The sequence below is a fragment of the Triplophysa dalaica genome, chromosome 8, assembly GCF_015846415.1.
Source record: "Triplophysa dalaica isolate WHDGS20190420 chromosome 8, ASM1584641v1, whole genome shotgun sequence".
Taxonomy (NCBI): domain Eukaryota; kingdom Metazoa; phylum Chordata; class Actinopteri; order Cypriniformes; family Nemacheilidae; genus Triplophysa; species Triplophysa dalaica.
Window position 1 is genome coordinate 21,640,596 of NC_079549.1, and position 24,653 is coordinate 21,665,248.

At 38.9% G+C, this 24,653-nt stretch overlaps 2 protein-coding genes across 8 annotated transcripts in view; both read left to right on the forward strand.

Annotated features, from left to right (window-relative positions):
* Positions 1–18,253, forward strand: part of nckap1 (NCK-associated protein 1) — a 32,235-nt gene extending 13,982 nt beyond the window's left edge. For 4 of the 7 annotated variants that reach the window (XM_056754300.1, XM_056754302.1, XM_056754303.1 and 1 more), the window contains 18 exons: positions 18–102; positions 192–250; positions 2,440–2,585; positions 3,900–4,032; positions 6,481–6,600; positions 7,493–7,632; positions 7,902–8,033; positions 11,013–11,231; positions 11,332–11,462; positions 11,557–11,654; positions 13,591–13,684; positions 14,529–14,611; positions 14,810–14,890; positions 14,967–15,060; positions 15,872–15,988; positions 16,135–16,244; positions 16,433–16,522; positions 17,435–18,253. In XM_056754300.1, coding sequence (XP_056610278.1) covers positions 18–102; positions 192–250; positions 2,440–2,585; positions 3,900–4,032; positions 6,481–6,600; positions 7,493–7,632; positions 7,902–8,033; positions 11,013–11,231; positions 11,332–11,462; positions 11,557–11,654; positions 13,591–13,684; positions 14,529–14,611; positions 14,810–14,890; positions 14,967–15,060; positions 15,872–15,988; positions 16,135–16,244; positions 16,433–16,522; positions 17,435–17,551 — 2,049 coding nt within the window. In that variant the 3' untranslated portion in view covers positions 17,552–18,253. The remainder of the gene's footprint in view (positions 1–17; positions 103–191; positions 251–2,439; positions 2,586–3,899; positions 4,033–6,480; positions 6,601–7,492; positions 7,633–7,901; positions 8,034–11,012; positions 11,232–11,331; positions 11,463–11,556; positions 11,655–13,590; positions 13,685–14,528; positions 14,612–14,809; positions 14,891–14,966; positions 15,061–15,871; positions 15,989–16,134; positions 16,245–16,432; positions 16,523–17,434) is intronic. The other 3 variants (XM_056754301.1, XM_056754304.1, XM_056754306.1) reach the window with 1 other exon arrangement.
* Positions 18,254–19,910: 1,657 nt separating this feature from the next.
* Positions 19,911–23,191, forward strand: frzb (frizzled related protein). Its single transcript, XM_056755916.1, has 7 exons — positions 19,911–20,727; positions 20,958–20,996; positions 21,156–21,212; positions 21,297–21,362; positions 21,498–21,702; positions 21,782–21,845; positions 22,323–23,191. The coding sequence occupies exons 1-7, from the start codon at positions 20,256–20,258 to the stop codon at positions 22,374–22,376; spliced, it is 957 nt and encodes a 318-aa protein (XP_056611894.1). The 5' UTR covers positions 19,911–20,255; the 3' UTR covers positions 22,377–23,191.
* The last annotated feature ends 1,462 nt before the right edge of the window (positions 23,192–24,653 follow it).

The window sequence follows — 24,653 nt, forward strand, 5'->3', positions numbered from 1 at the left end:
GTCTTTCTCTCTCATAGAACCTGTCTGTCTGCCCAGAGGATGAGTCCATTATCATGTCCTCTTTCGTGAACACTATGACCTCTCTGAGTGTCAAACAAGGTGGTGAGAGGCCCTTTTTTTCCTAAGACGTTGTTGTCGACTTCTATTTAAAACTGTCACTAAATAACTAACTGTGCGTATTTGTGTTACAGTTGAAGATGGTGAGGTGTTTGATTTCCGAGGGATGAGACTGGACTGGTTTAGACTTCAAGTAAGATGATCAGACTGGGTCGAAATATTGGGTTTGATTCCTCTGATTCCAATCGGTCATCATTAACAACCCTTATCTCTCCTGTCCTTTTAACTTTTCCATTATCAGATACAACTAATGATACAGAACATGCCCAAAAGAGACGCTGCTAATAAAATAAATCAAACTTCTTTTGTTATATATGATTTCATTTGGAGTATTAGGAACATCTTCCTTATTTCAGAAAAGAACCATAATGTTATTCTCTTTAAGCTGATTATTCAGTGAGAGCTCACAGCTTCATCCGGGCTTAAATAAATCAGACACATCTCTGTGGAATACAGAGATCATTGTACACCAGCACTGCATGTGGGTGGATGGAAATAAAAGCAGAGATTGAGAGACAATGAGATGTTCATTTGTTTTTGAGAATCTGTGTAAGCAAGTGAGATCTTGAAAGCCCATCTGTCTTTGGGATATTTCAGCATGCACTTCAGTGGATTTATGTGTATGTTTTAACAATGTGGGTAGATCCGGGTGTCCTGTTCACATTTGCATTGTTAACATTTCAAATCAATGATATTGTTTTCTTGCATGATGACAAATGACCACATTAGGCCCTCAGTACCACAATGCTTGATTCAGTGACAGAGAAATGACACACATGCTAATGTTATAACCATAAACTCATTAATGATGAGGTATCACTTACCATTTCTGCCAATCTCAGATTAATATTGAGTACCTATACAGTAGTATTGCATACTTTGTATCTTCGAAGAGTATTTTGTTTGATCAATTTTATAAAAGACAGATGGAGGGGGGTGCGAAACTACATCACTCTTGCTGTTTACATTATTACATTCATGTCCACATCGATTACCAATAAGACACAGACATATGTCTTAGTTTGACTTACCGCGTGAGTTTCATGTCGGGCATCTTTGATCGCTGGAACCGCACCATCTGTCAGTTTCAAACGATCTCCAAATCCAGCATAATATCCACCACAAACACACATAACTTATCCTCCGTCAGCCGAGTGAAGCGGCATTGATGGGCGTGCTCTTTCTCACGCTGGCTGGTTGTATGTCCAATACAACCAGGTTGTATGCTGGAGAATTGTCCAATAAGGGACTGAGAACCCTTATTACAAAACGGGAATCAATGTTCGAAAAAAGTTTATGAACCCTGGTGGAGTGAATCGACCACAGAAATACTAGGTCATACATTCAACTCGTTGTTTGATAAGTTGACTATGTTAATCTTGAGATGCTAGCACGTTTAACGGTGTTAAGAAGTCAGAATGCATGAAATAGCATGTGACCTCATCTTTAACATTTATAAGTGAGCTAAATTTGCTTTTCGAGAGCTTTTGGACTTGGGATGATCACTTCTCTCTTTTATTTTAGCATGTTTTTATTATGTTCAATGGACCTGTTGTTGAGATAGCACTTGCCAGTATAACAGTTCAGTCAGTTCGTGTCTGGTCCTCGTTTTGCCTTTTTGTTTCCAAAGGTGCGGTCCTATTTTTCACCATGGCCGATTAAACTACCAGCAGAAGTCTCCAAATGTGTATCTAAAAATAAGCTCTGTTTTCAATACTCTACATTGCACTGCAATGCTGTGGGACATGTTTATTGTTGTTCTCCCGACTCCATAACCACAAGATTTGTTAGCTTAGCACCTGCTGTATGTCATGTGGTATCATCCTGGCATGCTGTTCTCTTTGAATTGGCCGCTCTTTTAGATAATGAAAGCCAGTGCAGGGCGTGCGCAATTCATGTTTTGGTTGTTTTCTCACACTTGTTTTTACGTTCAAGAACTGCAAGAGCTGAACACACTAGCTGGCACAGCTATTCCGCTGGTCGCATTTAAAAAAAATAAGGTTTCAAGATTAAACACCGAAGGGAATCTTCTTTGCGCAAGGAGTTTGTTTGATGATGGATGCTGCGGAGGAAATTGTGGCGTTTGGACATGTTAACAAAAATATTTCCCAGAAGGCCGCATCAGGACTTAATGACATGGTCGAACATCAAAACACTCTTTTCTTCGTCCTCTGCCATGGTCCAGATCCAATCTCATTCTTTGCTCTTCATTTACTTTAGGATTTGTGGAAATCGACTCTGCCTTTGAAAATCTATTGTGAAATAATAAAAAGTTTGACATGATTCCTAAATAACACTAATGATGTTTATCACATGGTTTAGGCTTACACCAGCGTGTCCAAGGCCTCGCTCGGACTGGCAGATCACAGGGAGCTGGGCAAGATGATGAACACCATCATATTCCACACCAAGATGGTCGACTCTCTGGTAGAGATGCTTGTGGAGACTTCGGATCTGTCCATTTTCTGGTATGACCTTAACAATGTTTGCATCACACCCTACTAGGCATGGGATGTTTTCAATGTATACCGCTGTAAATCGTGATTTTTTTATTCTGTTTAATGTATTACTATAAGTGAAGAGTTTGCTTCCAAAATGAGACTCTTTTATTGTACATTCCAATTAATGTCGATCAAACTGCAGTTGGTTTGTTCTGATTAAAGCCACAATAACTAAAAAAAGACAGCTAAATAACACAATAAAAACAAGATGACATAAATAAACATGATTTTTTTTTAAATAAGTTATCTCATTTTGAAACCAAACTTTTCTAGTGGTTCTTTGTTAAAACCAAGGATCCTTCAAACTGTGACACAACACGGTATACCTTTAAACCGTCCCATGCCTACACCCTACCCCAAATATATTAGTTATTTACAACATACAACACATTTTTTTTGGTAGTTTTATAATGTTTAATGCATATTGAATAAAATACAGTGTGTGTGTGTGTGTGTGTGTGTGTACATGTTTATATAAATGCACACACATACATGTGTGTAAACAGTATATGACAAATAATTACATAAATGTATACAAATTTGAATTTAAATATAATTTATGTATAAATATTTTTAGCTGTTCCACGATTTAATTGCATCCAGAATAAAAGTTTTATGCACTGTTCATATTAATTTTGTATTTATAAACACATCCCCATACATTCATATACAGTATTTAAGGAAAATATAAAAATGTAATAAATGTTTATATATGAGATAAATGATATATTTCCAATATATATACAGTACATGTAATGCATGGGTTTATAAATAGAAAATAAACATGCACAGACATAATTTATGTGGACACAAACTTTTAATTAATCGCGATGAGTCGTTGAACAGGCCTAATTACATGTATGTTTGTTTGTGTATATATATATATATATATATACATATGAATACATATATTTACATAACATAATTTATAAACATAAACATTTATTTTGGAATGACAGCCCTATTATTTGTTTATGCAGGCATCAAAACACTTTAAAAAAAAATCAGTTTTGCCTTTTTGATATTTGATATTAAAATCAGAGCACAATGACTGGAGTCAAGCAGCAGGTTTAATGGGATCACAGGAAACGCTACTTTACACTGAGAAAAGAAGCAGCATCTGCTCTCAGAACGCCATAGCAACTGTCTGTTGTGGTTCTTGTTTTTAGATATGATTCTCTCATGCTGGGTGGAGAGCGGACAGTGTTCGAACTGATTAGATATGACTGTACCAGACGCTGAAGTGAACTGACAACATTTCCCTCTTTCTGTGTCTGATAGCTTTTACAGCCGCGCCTTCGAAAAGATGTTCCAGCAGTGTCTCGAACTGCCGTCCCAGTCTCGATACTCCATCTCCTTCCCTCTGCTCTGTACCCACTTCATGAGCTGCACTCACGAGCTCTGCCCGGAAGAGGTGAGTCGCGCTGACGCGGAATCTGTCCAACGGGCCTTGAGAGGAACCGAGTAGCCTGCTCGGAGAGCAGTGTTGCTGTCATTTTGCTTCATCACCTCTTTTATAGATGTTCACTATGAAGAGTACACTTAAATGTTATAAATGTCAAATTTCTATTTAAAACGTTTGACAGCCAGTTAATTGAATGTGTTCAGATAAGCTTTATGTCCGTTTAGCTTACCTTGTCCCAAAATCCCCATTTTAGTTTCTTTGAAGGGTCTGTGTTTTTGGAAAAACTGCGTTTTATGTCCTCGAGATTGTCCCCCAGTGAATACGGCCAATGTTACTTTACTTTTGAGAAGAGAAGTTTGGGAAAGATCCGTTCTGTTCTCTGTTGGGTCCCGCCACGGCTTAGCTGCGACCCATGCCAGGGTTCAGGATGGAGCCGTACTGTGAATCCGGAAAGCTCCATGAGTTAACTAGATCTGGAATGTCCAACCACGCAGCATTGAGCGCTGCGGTCCGTGTATCAGGATGTGTGCGGAAAACCAAACGCTGAAAAGCATGATTTATTAAATCTGTAATTGAACCATACACCGGTGCAGCTACCCAGAATCCCCGGGGGCACGTGGAAGCCCCTCCGCATACACAAGGAGCACAACAGATTCCTGTTCCCCCCCTCGGGCAGCTGGAATACGCCCGGCACATTTACAGAGTGTTTGTTCCTGCCAAACACCGTGCCCTCCAATATCCAATTTAATTTGGTTAAAAAAAAACATTCATGCCCTTAATCGGTGGACAAACGGCACCGAAAACGAGCGAGCACAATGAGAGGTCTCATGTCATTGCCGAGCCTGAACATTGAGCTGTCTGAGAGCACTTGTAGGAATAAAAGAGATTTATTGAGCCATAGAAGGCTTGGGTTTCCCTTATTTAAACATGAAAATCCCTCTCTCAGCATGTTTCTGAAATGGTCTTCCTCTTGTGTCCACTCGACACAGCTTTGGACAGCTGCAAGCTTTATTTATGTTGGAAAAGCACTAAAAAAGTTTCCAAGAATATTTCCATCCTCGCACAGAAAACTTTTTACAGCGGTTCAGGGTATCAACAAAAGATCAGCAAAGGTCTGAGAGATGTTTCCAACCTGCATCACCTTGCAGAATAACGGGCGTTGTGTGCAAAAGCATCTCATCGGATCGCTTTTTAACCTACAGTGCAAACCATAACCTTGGGTTCAAAACACATCTGCCGCCTTCGCTTTAAATGACAGTTTGTTCACCTCGTTGGAAGAGGTGGCCGTCTCCATCTTGTTTGGGTTTTGTCAGCGCGGGAGTGGAAGGTTGAGCTCCAGACAGGGGCGATGCTTGTTTTGCATTAGAAGTGTAGAGCACTGTTTGCTCTGGGGGGAGTTTGGGGCAGCGAGACCAGCTGGGCGATAACAAAGAGTCTCACTTAGCCTCACTCAGGACCGATCACAAACAGCAGTTCAGTTTCAGCCAAATTCACCTGAGCAGTACTCGCAGACTCAGACGGCATGCCCATAGATCGTTCAGGATTGGAACCGTCTGATGAACGTTGCACAAAAAATGACAAAAAATCACCAGTTGCAGTAGGATTGGCTGTCTAATACCAATGCAATTTGAGGGTGTCAGGGTGGACGGTATTTTGGGGAAGTGCATGGCAACGGATCTTGTTTAACAAAAACATATGATTTGTGACAAAAAAATCTAAATCAATAAATATGGAGATAAGAGAAGATAGGAGTAGTTCACCCGATAATGTCGTCATCATGTGCTCACCCTCCAGTTGTTACAAACCTGTATACATTTCTTTGTTGTGCCAAACACAAATGAAGATATTTGAAATGAAAGTTTGTAACTAAGCCGGGTGGGACTCCGATAGTAGTTTTTGGTCCTACTATGGAAGTCAATGCTCACCCAAAACGGCTTAATTTTGTTACAGAGTCTAGATTTACAGACCACTAACTGTGTGTAGGCAACTTAAAATGCATCAGATCATGTCATGAAACCACGGAGACATTTCACAAAATATCATGTTTTTTGTTCTACAAAATAAGTTGTGTAAAGATTTTGAATTAAATGAGGATGAATAAATAATGACAAAACTTGTGTTTTTGGTTGAGTTATCTCTGACGTGCCAGGGTGAAATGCGGTGTAAAGTACATAATAGCTTATAGTCCAGTCACCTTAATTTATATAGTGCTGTATACCATGCAGATATGCTTTCTATCAGCGTTACAATAATTAACAGGAACTTAACAAGAAATTTGTAAGCACAGCGGTACATATGATACAGAAAATCATTTCTGCTTAAAATCTCTAACTGAACTTCTGCACTTTTATAGAAACCTAGAGATATTTTATATCTTATATTTCTAAGTATCACATACACACGGGTTATTCTAAGGCAAATCTCAACTAATGACTCCTTGTCTGTTCTTTCCTGCAGAGGCACCACATCGGAGACCGCAGCCTGTCTCTCTGCAACATGTTCCTGGATGAGATGGCCAAGCAGGCCCGCAACCTCATCACAGACATCTGCACCGAGCAGTGTACCCTGAGCGATCAGGTCAGTGACGCACACAAACCTCAAACCCGCCAAATCACTCAGGGACTTTCGGGAGTTCTGGAATTTTCTTTGTCATATCGGAGACTTTAGGTTACGTAGCTGGGTTTACAAATTCACCAGGAATGTTCTGTTCGGTTGCAATATTATCAAAATAAAAACAAATTCAATTGAGTCGCCGAACAAATTTGGCAGCACTTACAACCACGGTGATTCTAACATGTCCTGTCAGGTTTTAATAGAGAACGACGGCATGCCAACTGTCTAGTGGAACCATCGTAGCACACTCTGTACTGGGATTTGACGGGTCATTTGGTGGTTGGTGAATAAGACTCGAGTCGGAAAATTGGGCATTAAAGTGCAGCACATTAAATTGTTTAGTGAATTTGCAGAAAAGGCGCAGGGTTGTACTAAAATTGGATTTGCAACAGCAGCTGAAAAAGAAAATCGGTTCTAAGGCATTTCCCTGCAAGATGACCAAGACAAACTTTTATAGATTCATTTTGTTTGGAATGACATGCTCATACCCACAAAAAAATAATCTGCCATCATTTACACACCCTCGTGTCATTTCAAACTTTTATGAATTTCTTTCTTCCACAGAACACAAAGAAGATATTTCGAAGAATGTTGTTAACTGGCATTTGCTTGCATTGGTTTTGTGTCCATACAATAGAAATGGGGGCCAGTGTTATTCGGTTACCAACTCTCTTCAAATATCTTCTTTGTGTTCTGGAGAAAGAATGTCATACATGTTTGAAATTACATGAGGGTGAGTAAATGATGACAGAACTTTCGTTTTTTGGTGAACGATCCCTTTAGGAAAGTAAATGGAGTGAATTTCGATTACATGTCGACTTTAAAACGATTTTTTTCCTGTTGCACATCTGCACAGCTGCTGCCAAAACATTGTGCCAAAACCATCAGTCAGGCCGTGAACAAGAAGTCGAAAAAGCAGACGGGTAAGAAAGGTGAACCGGAGAGAGAAAAGCCCGGCGTGGAGAGCATGAGGAAGAACAGACTCCTGGTCACCAAGTAAGGACAACTCTCGGCCACACACTTTAAACCCAATGACCCCTGAAACAGAGTCATGCTGCAGTCATTTACCATATTATCTTCCCAAACCGACACACACTAGAACTGATCCTCCGTATAATATAAAAGGGATTTATATCAAGCTTGAAATGGACAACCAGCGTCTCACGGGCAGCGGTGGGTTGCTCTCATGGCGAGCTGGTTAAACCATGACTGACTGTGTAATCTGGAGGAAATTAGTTTTTTAATGTCGGGCTGTTTTTTTACAGTCTGGACAAACTGCACACTGCTCTGTCAGAGCTCTGCTTCTCTATCAACTACGTGCCCAACATGATGGTCTGGGAGCACACCTTCACCCCACGCGAGTATCTGACCTCCCACCTGGAAATCCGCTTCACCAAGTAAGTCCCAGCTGGAAAAAAGTCCCCCTGTGGTGAAAATCAAGTTTTTAATGTTGTTTACATGTCTATGCAGTGTTTTTAATATGCTTTAAGATAAACCATGTGTGAATGCATCATTTTAAACCATCCCAGAGTATTTTCTAAACTGCAGTTTACCCAAGTTTGAAACTTCCTCTGTTTACAACATCATAACACTGCAACCAATCACGTTAACAGATTTGAGCCATAGATATGTGAGGATGGCGCATAGACTCAGTACCGAACTGGAAATGCGGCATTTGTGTACCCATAATCAACGGTCTGAGCTCACATGATTGAATGGAGGCGGGGAATCATTTGCATATTCATTAATTAATTGTTAATGAAGAGTGTTGAGATGCATTCGAGTCATTTTAAGTAATAGAATGATAGACTGCAGTGGGACTTTAAGAAGATTTAAGGTGTTACTGTGTATATTATGCTAGTTTTGTCGAAATTTGATATGCTATGTATCGTGCACATAATGCCTTTTTTTAGAATCCAGTGAATGGTTCACAAATGAAAGCAAACTTCTCCTCGTTTGATTATTTTCTTTTTCCTGGCAATTTGATGGACACGAAACAAAACATACAATTCATAACAAATGAGTGATATGTCTGGCATCAGTGCAAAAAAAAACTTCATATTATGTAACACCCACCCAGACGAAGATTTTATTTCTTTAAAGTTTGCTTCTGTATAACTGATTTGATGGATTTGAGATGTGATGGAGTTCCCAGTTGCAAGTGATTTGCTTAAGAGAAATAAAAATGGAAGCAAATTAGACAATTATTAAAATGCATGAAGAGTATAGTGGTGTTAAAGAATGTAGACTAAAGGTACAATAATCTGAATTTGGGTAAATTTGATGATAAATGTTTGATTGTAGACTTGGCAAATCTGGGCTCAGTTGAGATCTCTTTTGAAACTCTGAAAGAGGCATTTGAAAGATTTCTAGCCGTATTTCTCAAGGGAAATATCTGAGACATTACGTTTATGAGAAATAATTGTATAAGCCACATGTTATATTTTATATCTACAATTTTGACTTTTCTACAATGCAATAATTATGAATTAATATGATGGGTAACACTTTCCTTGAAGCATGACTGTATAATGCATTATAGAAGTAGTTTTAAAGAATTGTAATGCACCTTTTAATGCATTTTAATGTCTTATAAATAATTGTTTTTACAGTTTACACATTATAACACTCAGCAATTAATTATTACACTACATATTTTAAATTTGAAATAATTCTTTACAACTACGTATAACACATTACAACACACATTATGAAGAATTATAATGCATTTTACCCTTTAACTCATTCGCTGCCAGCCTCTTGATGTTCAGCCTCAAATGTTGCCAGCCTACGCCAGCGTTTTTAACATTTTCACCCAACTTTAATGGCTGACAGTAAATTGTCTGTAAAGAATATATGGACAAACAATATGTCAAATGAAAGAAGAGCGTCTCAGCTTTCAAACAAAAGAAACCGTATACTTCTATCTTCATTTGTTCGTTTTTTATCACTATGTAGATGTGGGTAGGTTTCTTCAAAAATGCATCATTTTGGTTAAACAGCTGAGATAATTAACGTTTTTTGTCAAAGATTCCGTCCAGATTCCACTCTGAACAATCATTAAAAACCGCTAAAACATATACGTTCTAGGTTCTGGGATTCTGTACTTTTTCCCAAAGGTGGGTAATAGCGCCACCTGCTGTAAAACAGTACTACATTTATATTAAGTCATTTAGGAGACACTTTTATCCAAAGCGACTTACTGGTGGGGTAGGCAATGGAGAAATTGGGACAGCATCTACTAACACTGATTGCCGTAAAAACTTGTTTTTGGCGGGGAACCGTTTTTTTTTAAATGACGAGATAACTCGTCAATGGCGGTGAAAGAGTTAATAACTCTTTATAATGCATTATACATACATGCTTCATGGACAGTGTTACTAAATTATGTTATTGGGTTGTTTAGTAGGTTGAAATATTGTTTCGAATCCTTTCGTCCCATATTAATTTGGCGACTACATGCATATCATTAACTACTGTCCTCTCTTCCTGATGAGGTTCATGCCTCCTATTCCAGCTCCCACTTATGAATTAAGCTGAGAACTCAAGAGCGTAAAGGGCCTCATGGGTTTATTGTTCGATTCGTGTAATTTATTGGACTAGTGGAGAGAGCTTGGGTTTCGAATGATTTTTGACACAGATCCAGAAGAGCCCTTGTCCAACTAAATAAACACGGGCAGAGGAATAACAGGTATTTTCCACTGCGGGGTTCAAAACTCTGACGCGGATGCGTTGGCTGGCCCCTCTCTCCCGGGCCCCTCGCGTTGCTGCAAGAGGTCCGGTTAGCAGATCTAACCACCCAGCTGGTGCGCTCGCTCGTTTCCATCTGATGGCTCTTTTTAGGTCAAAACAAATATTATGTTGTTGTTGTTGTTGTTGTTGTTGTTATGGATCGCTTCACGGTGTTCTCGATTGCCACGGCATTGCGTCATGTAAGTTTACACCAGTAACTCATTTTAAAGCCGTTCCACTTTGTTGCAGTGAAAGACAGAATTGATGGTTTTTATACTGATGTGCATGAATCATGGGTACATGTTGTTCCAGATAAAATGTTTGTTTTGGTAATCTTTTTTTAAAATGGATTACACGGTCTGTCTTTTGTTTGGCATTTCTTTCTTCATCCTAACTGTCATCAAATGTTTCTTTTATAGTCACAATCACTAGGAAATGATGTAGGATATAACAGGGATAATATTATTGGTTAATATTATATTATTGCCTGATCATGTGGTTACGTCAGCAGAAATGAAGTTATCAAAGTTATCGATTATAAAAGCATTTAAACATTTTTCTGGAGTAAAACTTGCATTGATAAAACCACAATAAGATCACATGTGGAATAGTTTTGGTTTTGACCATGTTTGTAACTTTCTCAGGTCCATCGTGGGAATGACCATGTACAACCAGGCCACGCAGGAGATCGCCAAACCTTCAGAGCTGCTCACCAGCGTGCGGGCCTATATGACAGTGCTGCAGTCTATCGAAAATTACGTTCAGATTGACATCACCAGAGTGTTCAATAATGTTCTCCTGCAGCAGACCCAACACCTGGACAGCCACGGAGAACCAACCATCACCAGCCTCTACACCAACTGGTAATACTGGAGAAATCCAGAAGGGACTCGTTTTTTTCCCATACTTTCTTTTCCAATAGAATCCGTTTGAACCATTTCATTGGCGTTTATCTGTGTGCAGGTATCTTGAGACCCTTCTGCGGCAGGTCAGCAATGGTCACATCGCTTACTTTCCAGCCATGAAGGCTTTCGTCAATCTGCCCACTGAGAACGAGCTCACCTTTAATGCAGAGGAGTATTCTGACATATCTGGTGAGGACAGAGAGCTTGTTTACAAACCTTTCGTGGAAGTTCAAATCTCTCAATTATTTCAGCATGTCTAAACTGTATTCTCCTAATCTGCCAGAAATGCGTTCTCTGTCTGAGCTGCTGGGTCCGTACGGGATGAAGTTTCTGAGCGAGAGCCTCATGTGGCACATCTCTTCCCAGGTGGCCGAACTCAAGGTGATGGTCAAGGGTTTCTAAGGTGAAAGGTCACAGCAGGTCTTTACAATGCTGGCTGGCCTAAAAAGTGTCTTAGAAACACAACTTCCTGCTGGAGACGTGCCTGAGAGCAATTACAGCATTTCTGCAGTTCAACAGTGATTCGCATGGTCGATTTGAACTACCGGCTCGTCCAGCCGGGAGTTTTTACATTTTATGGAACGATTTAAGAGAACAATAGGTGGAATTTAGCACGATTAAAACATCGTTTTTTTGTCATATTTCCTGTTAAACAGGAAGCCGCTTTTCATTCGTAATGGCAAGCAGCCTTTATTCCACCTCACAGCTGTGAAACCTGTTTTTTTACCTGCTATTCTTAGTTAGGCAGGTGGAGTTATTCTAGAGCATGGGTTTTCAGACCGGGGTCTGGGGACCCCCAGGGGCCTTCAGAAGCTCTCAGAGAAATAGTTAAAGCAAAAATGGTGAAGTTCTTCTTAACACTATTATTGTTATTAAGTGTTTATCTGCTTTTGTGCTACATGCATAGTTTCCAGAACTGTTTGTATTTGTATCTTTCTAGTATTGTTCTCACTATGTTTTTTTCATACTCAAAGTGAAAGTTGCTACAATAATGCATTTGAATTTAAAATGTCTCTTCACGATTATTTACCTTTAAGTGTTGCCAACTATTTAAGTTTGGAAACATGTTGTCTTTATCTACTAAATGTTTTTTTACACAAATAATAGATTTTTTTTTAAATGGGGGTCCCTCACAAAAAGTTCATCATATTTGGGGGCCCATGGCATCATAAAGTTTGAAAGCCCTGTTCTAGAGATAGCAAAAAACTATAGGACCAAATTTTTGGATATGCCCAAGAATGCAAGTGCACAAATTAGCTACAAATATGTGATAGACGGACACGCAGAGAGTGGAAAATGTGACAAACTTTTTTTTGGGAATTCCGTTGTTCTTTCTTTTCCGAGGCAACAGATTCCACGAGGACTTGATTTCTGGGAATAGAGTTTAAGGAAACATTTCTGCTGAGAGTTATTGGGAAACACTTGAACAAAGGCAAATGAGAGCTGTCAAGCATTGATGGATTAACAGCAGCTATGCCCATCAAACCTGAACCAAATACCTGTTGAATATTTGTGATGTGTAAACGGTTTATTGTGTGCACTCCTGATTTAATCATTTAGGAACCGCTTTCTCTCTCTCGGTCAATGCATGCATTTAAATCCCAGTTTTTTTCTCAAAATATGTTTTCTATTCAATGTTTACAAACGCACATATGTAATTGAAACGGCCCTCTGCATTGTAATTGTTTCTTTAGCAAGTGAATGCAGCCTTGGCACATGTCGGTGATGTTCTGACATGCAAACCTCTCTCCCTCAGCTGAAAGTAATTTGCAGAAGAAAGAACCAAGTTTCCTATCTGACCCATGATCTGCTGCGGAGTAAAACCATTTTATTTCGCATTTCTATTCCGCGCCATGTCCACCAAAGGACCTAACGTGAAACACGTGTCTCTTGAATTACGGAAATCATTTGTAGACATGCAAGCTGGGGCTTTTTCTTCTCATGTTTTGAAAATGTCCTCGTCTTGGTTGACTCATAGATTTAATCGGTTTTTGGTGTGAAAAAAGTGTGCGGGTTCAATAGGATTGAAAGTAAAGCAGAAATAGTTGTTACAGTAAGACACGGGTAAACATTTAAACACATGCTTTTAAGAGTATGGCCTTATAACAGCCTAAGACGAACCTTATTATTCATACAATACATTTTTTTAAACTACATTGAAGTGGACACCTAGGGGCGTTTATCCCGGTGAAATTTTCTGAAACGCAAGTTCAGTGCACTTCTATTGTACAGTAAGAGTTACTGTAGCTGAGTTATGATGACTCATAATTGCTTTCTCTGATTATTGACATTGTACATGTTCATGTCGTCTTAACAGAAACTTGTGGTGGACAACGTGGAGGTTCTGACCCAGATGAGGACCAGCTTTGACAAGCCGGAGCATATGGCAGCGCTGTTCAAACGGCTCACATGTGAGTCCGATCACAGGGATTTCCTCTTATCACTTGACACACCTGCAAGCACTATGTTAAATATTTAGTCTGATGTTGTTAACATAATTGTGAAGTATTTTCAGTATGTTGCACTGCTGTGTGCAAGAAACACTATATAACTGTACCTGAAAAAAGGTTTATAGCTACCAAAAAGTACAATGTGAAAATGCATTCGAATCTTTGACAAATTTCACCCCAAAATGAAAATTATTTTATCATTACTCATCCTCATGTCTTTCCAAACCTGTATGACTTTCTTCCTTCTGCAGAACACAAATGAAGATATTTTGAAGAATTTTGTTAACCAAACAACATTGGCCCCCATTGTCATTGTATGGACTCAAAATATCTTCTTTTGTGTTCCATTAAAGAAAGAGTAGTACATGGTTTAAACCACGAGAGAGTAAATAAATGACAGAGTTGTCATTTTTGGGTGACTACCCATTTAATATTGAAAGTAGATCAGAAATAATAAAAAAGTGGCAATAAGAAAAAAAAATCTGTTTCCTGTTTTTACAATATGACATTTTCAAAGTTCGGCCTGTGTATCAAAGTTTGAGAAGCGGTGTGTTTGACAATAGCCTTTTGTAAAGTCATAGTATGAAATGTAATCCCATCACCCCCCAGCAGACAGGACCCTCCGCGCAGAGCTTTTCGGTGGTATTTGTTACGTCTCACACATTCATATTATTACACAAGGCTACTAAACTGAAATCTAAGCTCAGGAATGTGGCCCACGGCACCTGCGGATCTATTCTTAGTGCTTCTGTGAAGAAAAGAGTCTATTTTTGGATGTTATTAATACAGTCTTCTATTTCTGTAGCGGTTGACAGCGTGCTGAAACGGATGACCATCATTGGTGTGATTTTATCGTTCCGTTCTCTGGCCCAGGAAGCTCTCAGAGATGTGAGTTATCCAGACAAATGATTCACACAACACTCACCATCTGAACACGTACTGCATGTTAACGTCTCTCTGTTATGTTATACTTTAAATGTTTAACATTTACTCATCCGTTCAATGCTATTCCAATTTAAAACAGAATGTCCAAGATGTCATTTCATTTTATGCAAAGTTTGAATCCCATATGGGTCTTGTCTCCAGGTGCTGTCCTGCCACATTCCCTTCCTAGTGAGCTCCGTGGAAGACTTCAAAGACCACATTCCTCGTGAAACTGACATGAAGGTAGGTGACCACACTCTTGCTCTTATGGGTAATGGTGTCTTTGGACCTGAAACTAACAGCTTCTTCATTTTCTAAGGTGGCCATGAACGTGTACGAGCTATCTTCTGCTGCAGGACTGCCCTGTGAGATTGACCCTGCGCTCGTAGTGGCCCTATCTTCCCAGAAGTCTGGTATGTTTTTGTGTCTATTAATTGCCCACCAATTTATGCTGCGTTAAATATCACAAAAAGTTTCAGGCTTTGATTTAGTACAGTGGATTAAAATGTATTATAGAAGTTATATTTGGCCTGTATAATAACGTGCAGATACTCATTGAAGGTTTTCCTTCAAACAAACCGTCAACACTTTTCAACTCTTATTTTTTTTATGCGCTTGTTCAATAACAGTTTTTTTTTTTATAAAAAAGCCACAGATTTTCTGGTCAAGTATTACTGCATTGAGATGCTTGTTGTATAAACCAGCATTTTATCTTGGGAAGCTGGTTTTATAGTAGTGTCCAGTCATCCGGTGTTTCTTATCAAACTTTTATCAAGCGTTACAGCCCATTCAAAGAAAGCCTTGTGAACTCCGATAAATCTTGCGCTTCTTACCTCAGACGTAGCTCTCTAAAACTGAGCAAAGTTTTCCGGTGAGCGACTTTGACTTTCTCAGAGCAGCCGAAAACCCTCCAGGGCCTCTTGGCAAGCTGCGTTGTTTTTGTTCTATTCCCCCGACGGTTAAATCCAAACGTCTTCTGTTTACTATCTAAATAGCAAGTCAACTCAAACTAGACTTAATTGAATCACTCCCAATTCCAGTTGCACTAATAACACAAATAACAGGACATTTCTGGACACACGCACAGTTTTTCTTGGCTCTTTTTCGGACACTGTCCAGAAATGGGATGTGTGCAGTTTAAGTGCCCTTCTCACAATTGCAACCGGTGTTTAATGTATTACCGAACGCAGCATTCGTGAACTCATTTCACCTTGTTTGTTACAGAGAATATCAGCCCAGAGGAGGAGTACAAGATCGCCTGCCTGTTGATGGTGTTTGTGGCCGTTTCCATGCCGACCCTGGCCAGCAACGTGATGTCGCAGTACAGTCCCGCAATAGAAGGTACCAATTTTGCATTTCGGACCGGCGCTGAACCGCCGCGAATGAAATGAGATTATATCTGTGCTCTTTGAACGAAGAAACCACGTCCGGTGGGCTGCGTGTTTAATGCATTATCATGCGTTTACTAACTCTATAAATCTTTTTAGGTCACTGCAACAACATCCACTGTCTAGCTAAAGCGGTAAACCAGATTGCCGCTGCTCTCTTCACTATCCACAAGGGCAGCATAGAGGACCGTCTTAAAGAGTTCCTCGCTGTAAGTTGGAATGTTTGCCGCTATCGACCTAATTCAATGTTTATATTCGATTGCACTTGAATTTGGACTCCAAGTCTGCTTTTATGACACAATTTACAATAACATCACCTGGATAAATATTGTTGATGTAACTACAGACTTTAGTGATCTGGGCTGTTGGGTAATTCTCATCTACTCTTCTTCTTCAGCTTGCATCTTCCAGTCTGCTGAAGATTGGACAAGAAACGGATAAAACCACTACACGAAACCGGGAGTCTGTTTACCTGCTCCTGGACATGGTGAGTCAATCCAATGCTGGTAGGAGACACGAAAGCGTGGTTTCTAGCAGAGTGAGACAGTAGGGTATTTCCTCCATAAACAGATATATTTTTGACAGGTATTTGGAAAAGAATGTGAATTCTGGGTGAAGAAGAATTCAATCTTTTTACAATTTGCAACATTTCAGTACAGCTGTAGAGAAAGGACTCTAAACACACACTTAATATAGATAAACAGAAGAAATAATACATGTAAATAAAAAATATATCCATCTATATAAGAACATTTCGAAGAACATTGTCAGTTTCTCTAAATTTATGTTTATGTAAAATTATCATTTTTGTTTATTCAATAAAATTTCTCCCAAATTTTTTATAAAAATTCTGATATGCATTTATTTGCAGAAAATGAAAACTAGAGAAACGATTATCTGTTTTTTTTAAGACCTCAAATGATGCAAAGAAAACTAGTTCATATTCACTTTTATGCAGTACGCTATTAATATTTCTACATGTATTTAGGAAAAGATTATTTTTCATGGGATCACTTCGATTTATCAAAGTTTTCACGTGTCTTGTGCCGCCAGTCTTTCACATTGCTGTTGGATGACTTTGTCAATCCTCAGGTTTGAATTTGATGAAATTTAACAGACACGAACTAGAATGACCATAATACATCTGGTAATGCTGATAAAATGAAAATTTTAAATGGTCTCTTTTCTTTTATCATTGAAAATTCGATTTTTTCTGCGGCTGTATTACACTTTATATAGATTTGTCTTTGGGATTTTTTTGTTTTTTTGTTTTTTTAAGCTTAGTCTGCAGGATGCACCAAATTGACAACAGAAATAGGTGTAAAACCATCGCACACGTCTCAACATCATCTTGAAATGCATCTTTCTTTATTCTAATCATTTTGTCTGTATGTACTAGATCGTTCAAGAATCACCATTCCTCACCATGGACCTCTTGGAGTCCTGCTTCCCGTACGTTCTGCTCCGGAACGCCTACCACGCTGTGTACAAGCAGTCTGTGTCATCTTCCGCATAAAGAGTTCCAGTGCTTGACGCACTCTGAGGGCCGGACACTACAGCTCTTATTCCATATTCTTCTGTAGGATTCTACAACTTTATTGTCTTACCAGTGCAAGACTTTAATGGGATCAAATCTTTTATGACACTGAATAAAGAGGAGAAAAAAGTTCATTGACCACTTTCAGTAATTGAGTTTGATCCTAGGGACTAAGACACTAAATTTAATTTTTGTTTTTTGTTTGTGTTTTTGTTTGCGATGGTTAAACTTGGAAACACATAAATAGTTAATTGTGTGTGTGTTGGGAAGTTTGGGGGGAGGGCGAGGGGTGGATTCTAAAAACTCTACATCATGCTAAATGCTTGTTAAGATGACAGATGCCTCTATGAAACCGTGAATCTTTTTTTTATTTTGGTGTTGTTCTAGATCTAATCTGTGTGGGTTACTGCGTGCTTTTATCTATCTCACTTCTTGTGGATTTGCATTTATTTTCGTTACACTACTGTGTTTCTTTGACATATTTGCCGAATTAATGGATATAACAGCATCTCATTTGGATCGAAACGACGGAATTGTGCATAACTACATGTTATAAAAGCAACCCTGTGTTGTTTTGTACAAAGCATAGTATAATTTTTTAACTAACTTTCATGATGCCTTGTGGCATCGACACTCCATTGTATCCGTCTGTGAGCTGTAATAAACATTCGTACACATTTATTGAATGTTTATCAGTTGTTTTACCCTCCTCTCCCTTAACCAGTTTTATATGTTTTCAATTTTTTGGAAATTACTATGTATCTTCCATAACATGAATAAACATCAGGTCATAAGTGGCTTGACTGCTGTACTTTAATGCTCTTCAGAACTGCAAGTCAATACTTGGATTATTTAAACCATTTTTCATCAACAGACAGAAATGAAAAAATATCTATCATTTATTTTAGAAAAAGGCTAATCCATAGAAAACTAAATTCATTTTTTTTGTAAAGAGTATAACTTGCATGCAGCCAAAATAAAGCCTGTATGTAGGCGAATTATTGTTTTTTTTTGGTCTTGGTGTGTTTCTCGGTATGCCTCCTCCATCCTTTGACTCGGATACCGATCGAGCTCAGTCATTGCACCGGGAGGAGGAGAGGATACAGAAGAGAGGAGTTCAGCTTTCTGAGACATGAGTGAGGATACACAGGTGTTTCATTTGCGGAAGTGTCTTATCGACTAAACCTGACGCGCATATAAATTCTCCTCCCCCTGCACATCCTCACATCTTTAGAGCATATTCAAACGCATAAATGTGACAATTAAGCATTATATTATTTAATGTAGACCTATTTCACACAGTAGTTATTATTAATAGTTATTATTTTTGTATGTATATTTGACACACTTTATATACATTTCTGACCACTTTTAAGCATGTTTTTAATGTTATTGTAATTGGGATTCTGAAATCTCCCTAAAGTATGTGTTTAAATTTATTTTTTATATTTGCAATGTGTGTAACAATTATTAATTGATGTGACTCAAGTGATGCTAAAGTCACTTCTATTACTTCCTCCGTCCTCGCATCTGTTCCTTGCTCCCTTTCCTCGCATCCTGAGAGGGTGGAGCAAATATACTGAACATTTTTTTGTTCCTGAATTTTTTTAAGTGTATTTTGCATAAATATGCATAAATATTATGAACACTGCCTTTGTAGACAGTCTTTTGTTCAAGATAATATGAATACTAATCAAACTAAAACAAAAAACGTCTTTAGCTAAATCCTCTAAACACATCTCAAAGAACTTTTAAATCCTGACAGATTATAATGTGTGTTAAATTTAGGATGTCATTATTAGACAATAAGTAAATTTCATGGTGGTGAGGACCCTGGCATAAAATAGTACACAGCTACGTACCAAAATAAATTAATAAACATGAAACATTGATTCAAGTTTAAAATTATTAACCAAGAACAACGATACGATGTGTAAAGGAAAGTTAGGGGGACCTGCTCCCCTAAATAAAACTCATGAGCACGTACCTGCGTAAATACGCATCAGAAAAAAATGCAACTCTTCTCCTTCATAATTAGTTTAACCACATTTCCAGTCACCAAATCAATACAGACAGATGCTTATTACAGCGTCTGTCTTTACATTAACACTCCCTTATGTCCACAACACTATTTATGTAGTGTTTTACGCAATCAAACACAGCTTTTGTCTTAGTTAAAGACATTTATGGCGGCAGTAAGTCAACAGTGTGTGTGTTTGAGTGCGCAACAGGAGACAGGAGTGATGAAGGAGGTGGGCTGGGGTCCCGCTGTTTTATGTCCCCAGCCCACCTCCACCACTCCTCCTTCTCTTCCTCCTCCTCTCCGTCTTCTCCGACTTCTTCAAGACCGTTTCTTTCCGCTGGACCTGAACTGGACTTCACTTACCCAACGCGCTCCAGCAGGAACCCAAAGACTTCTCTCGCGCGTCACCATTTCCAAGAGATTTCCTTTACATATTTTCCTCCTCGAACGAGAATTTAAGACATGAGCTCTTTTCCTCCGTGTGTCTGAATGACGCAAGACTTCGATAAGGTGAAGACCTTTTTGGGGGGACCGCTTGAGGTTTTGCGCACAACAGTCAAGTCACCGGAAGATCACTCGAGGTTTTGCGCACAACAGTTTGATCTCCGGAGAATCTCGATGGTGAATTATAAATAGCGTCTGCTCTCAGTTTTGTGATCTATGACCAACCCAAAGATGTTTTCCCACGAAATTTTCATCTGCGCCTTGGCTGTTGCGTGTCTCTTGGAGATCCCAAGAGGGACCGCCGCGGCGTCCTGCGAGGCCATCCGCATCCCCATGTGCAGATCCATGCCGTGGAACATGACCAAAATGCCCAACCATCTCCATCACAGCACTCAGGCCAACGCCGTGCTCGCCATCGAGCAGTTTGAAGGGCTTTTGGGCACCCAGTGCAGCCCGGACCTGCTATTCTTCCTCTGCGCCATGTACGCGCCCATATGCACCATCGACTTCCAGCACGACCCCATCAAGCCGTGCAAGTCGGTCTGCGAACGGGCCAAGTGCGGCTGTGAGCCGGTCATGAAGAGATACAACCACACGTGGCCGGAGAGCCTGGCCTGTGAGGAGCTACCCGTGTATGACCGAGGAGTCTGCATCTCACCTGAAGCAATAGTCAAAGCCGAGGGACCAGGTAATTTATTCATATTCATGTTTTTATGGTTGTTCTTGTTTTTATTATTCATAAGGAGGGAATTCAATGTAGTTTTAAAAATTATTGTCATTACTATTTATGGTAGTAATAGTGCATGTACCATAACCCTATTTTTTTGTTGCTATTTATAGTTTTTTTTTTATTACCAGTAAGTGTATTAATAAAATAGCTAACAAACATTCATAAATAACAAACTTTCTTTCCTCAAGATAATCCTTACTATCAAGACCCCTCGAAATGTAACCCTGGTGAGATACACATTGCATTTTTCTTGATTTTAAGTCAGACTTTACCTTATTCTATTCAATATACCTATAATAAATTTAAGCATATTTAGTTAATATAATTAATAAACAATCACAGTTAAAGTGGGTTGAACATTAATTTCAGTTATGGTTCTCATACAGAGGGAAACCCAGACTTCCCCATGGATTCACACAATGGGAACTGTAAAGGAGCTAATGGTATTCAGATATTTCTTTCAAATGTAACCAAGCTAAAATATACGTAACTAAAATATCTCAAAGTAAATCCTTTTGCATTTTCAGATCGTTGTAAATGCAAGTCTGTAAGGCTCGGCCAAAAAACATATGAAAGGAACAATTACAATTACGGTGAGTGCTGAACGATTTTGAATGATTTAGATTTAGTTTGCATGATATTTCTTGTGCTTTCTCTTTATTTCCAAAGCATGCAGGAGGAAAAGCTTTTTTGTCATGATCTATTTGATGTTACCAATCTGTTTGCAGTCATCCGAGCGAGGGTGAAAGAAATAAAAACTCGAAACCACGATCTGAGTGCCATCGTCGAGGTCAAGGATGTTCTGAAGTCATCTCTGGTCAACATTCCTCGAGACACAGTAACTCTTTATTACAACTCGGTCTGTCCGTGTCCTCCACTAGCACTCAATGAAGAATATATTATCATGGGTTATGAGAACGAGGAAAGGTCCAGGTAATGCCGGATTTCTTGTCAGAGGACGTTGGTGGAATGTTTTGTTGCAGTTGAAATAAAGTGGTGATTTCTCCAACAGATTGCTGCTCATTGACGGATCCATTGCACAGAAGTGGAAAGACAAAATGGGCCGTAAGGTGAAGGTAAGACATCTGCAAATTTTCTAGTTTTAAACACTTTTGCTTTACTTTTAACCAGCTGTGTCTTAAGGTTATTTTTAGCGAATGCATCAGTTTATACAGGTGTACCTCTAACAAAGTTAGTACGGGACAGGTGCACTTCATCAGTCTGACAACCAGAATGTGCTCGAATCCATGTTAATGTTATTTCTCATTTAAAAAGAAATATTCATTTAAATACATGCCATCTGATAATGTGACATTCACATATTTTTAAGAATGTCTGAATATTTTTTGAAACGTCTGTATGTTGCATAACTGCACAATGGCAAATAGGAGAACCTGACTAATAATAATATTTGGATTTTATGCTCCTCCGGGATTAAGACTGAACTCTAACATATAATGTACTACTGTCACGTGATTTATACGACAAAGTATATAAATATGTAGAGAGAAGCCATCTGTGCCATTGACCTGACTGATGTTTTTGTGTGCTAGCGCTGGGAGCAGACCAGGGCAGTCAAGGCCAACAAGAGACAAAGCCACAAATAAGCGCCATCACGTAAACAAGCCCAGGGAGGAGAAGAGCTTCACCAAACTGAAAAATTGCACTATTGTACTTTTTTTTTTAAATGTTTGCCGGAGACTAAATGTTTTTTGCTTTGTTTTTATAGTTATTATTCGCCTAAACAAAATGTTGCCTTTGCACAGACAAAATGTTTCCTTGTGTATAGTTGTGTATAGTTTGGGAAGGGTGTCGAGGGGCGGTCACTCGGTCAGTGATTGCCGACGGCAGTGGGAAGGTATGAGAAAGCATAATATTTTTGGGGAGCGTTTCTGAGATGCCCGTGTGCTTTAAGCTCTGCGTGTATAAAGAAACAAGCCGCTCTCATTACAAACTGCAGCTGCGGTGAATTGTTTCCCCTCTGGAGGATTAAACATTCTTTGAAAGAACAATGAACAGTTTGGGGGCAGAGAATCCTTTGGCAGAAATCACAGAGACAGCCAAGATTAGAGGCGTAACATTATCGTGGACGACGAAAACAAGCCCTTGGGCTTTCTGAATGATGTTCATTTAAGAAAAAAAAACATGCATTTGATATGTCTATGGTTTGGTTCTTTTACCCTGCATTATATATGTTCTATTAATTGAAACAGCTTTTATTGATACAAACTAAATATCACATTCTGTACACAGTCTATAACCCAGTTTACAGCCTTTATTAAACACACCTGGCTGGTGGCATGGCCATGTTATGTTTGTATGCATTGTAAATGACATCGGTTATGCAAATAGACACGTTGTCTTCCCAGACAAACAAGCAAACATTACTGTATTTTGGTTTAAGTAAAGATGTTTAATCTAATTTGACACTGTGTGCATCTGTCAAAAGAGTGTGTACCGAACGCTAACCTGGAGCCGGTCCAGTCTAACATGCTTTTGCACAGTTTTGGGAAAGCATTCCAGCTCTCGGGAAAGAGAGACGGTCTCTGTTTATGCTTCTCAATGCAGCGACTCAGTTCTGGCCTCGGCACTACAGTAATCTACAGTAATAGAGCTGCTTCTTGTAAACAACCTGCTGCTGGGAGTTACTGCAGTGACAGCTGCTCACCCTGCGTACCCCAGATGCAATGCCCACGAGGTGAATTCACTGTTTATTAAAATTGGAGATTTGAGACTTGTAGTTCACGTCTGTTAAAGTTTACGGATAACAATAAGCTTGTTTTTGCTAACATTAGTAAAAACGTTTACTAACATGAGCTTAGAGCAAGATCCTTTTCAGCATTTATCAATTTTGTGTGAATGTTACAGTAGTTAATGCGAATAATAATGTTTGTCTTTACTGTGCATGAACTAATGATGCAACCTTTGATTTAAAAAAGTATAGGATCTGAAATGAAATATGATGTTTATAATTGGAGAAGGGGGGGGTGAGCTTTTTGTTCGTTCAGCATCCAGGGCTGTGTCCATATTGAGTTCACATCCATTCTGTATGAGAAGACAAAGAAGAGATAAAAGATGTACTGATCTATTAACTTTATAACAAATGCCATATATCGCCTAATGAAGTTAATATAAAAACAACTGCATTAGGTTTCAGGCCAAATGGTTAGTGGAAACATTTCTGAGCAGAATATCTTTTACAGACGCTTTTGTCCAAAGCAAATTATTACAGTGAGAAAAACTACAAAGAGTTTCATCCTAGGGGACAATAATATGACCATTGCTTCTTTCAAATGATTTACCACAATTTGATGTGGGCAGCGTTATCCGAAACAGCTGACAATGAGAACTCTTCGATGGGACCTCCGTGCTCTTCTGATTGATGGAAAAGAATCAAAAGAATTACTGACCTCCATACATCACACTATAAAAACTGATGACCAGAGAAACTGTGCTTTGGGTCTCTTTTTCTCATTTTAGACATTTCCTGACAGACCTTGTCCATGAATAAAAACGCTGATCAAGAACACATGTTGAAATGTGTGGGAAAAATCATTTAGATTTGAGGATGTGCAGTAAATTCAGAATTACATGGTGCTAATATTTTAAGATTACATCATCATTCAGAAATTCAATTCCTTCATTTTTGTCAGCAGTAGAAAATAACCAAGGTCTTGCCAAGAGATGGAAGTGATGGAATGATTGACAGATATACTTTTGATTTCATAAACCTTCAGTTTCACCCATCACTTGTTTGAACTATTTGCCAAGTGAAATCATATCATTTTTTTTCATTCAAACATTTCCTTCTTCCCAATTTATTATGCAGAATGAATTTACTGTTCATGTCAAGCAGCACAGCAATAATCTCATTCTTGTGAAAT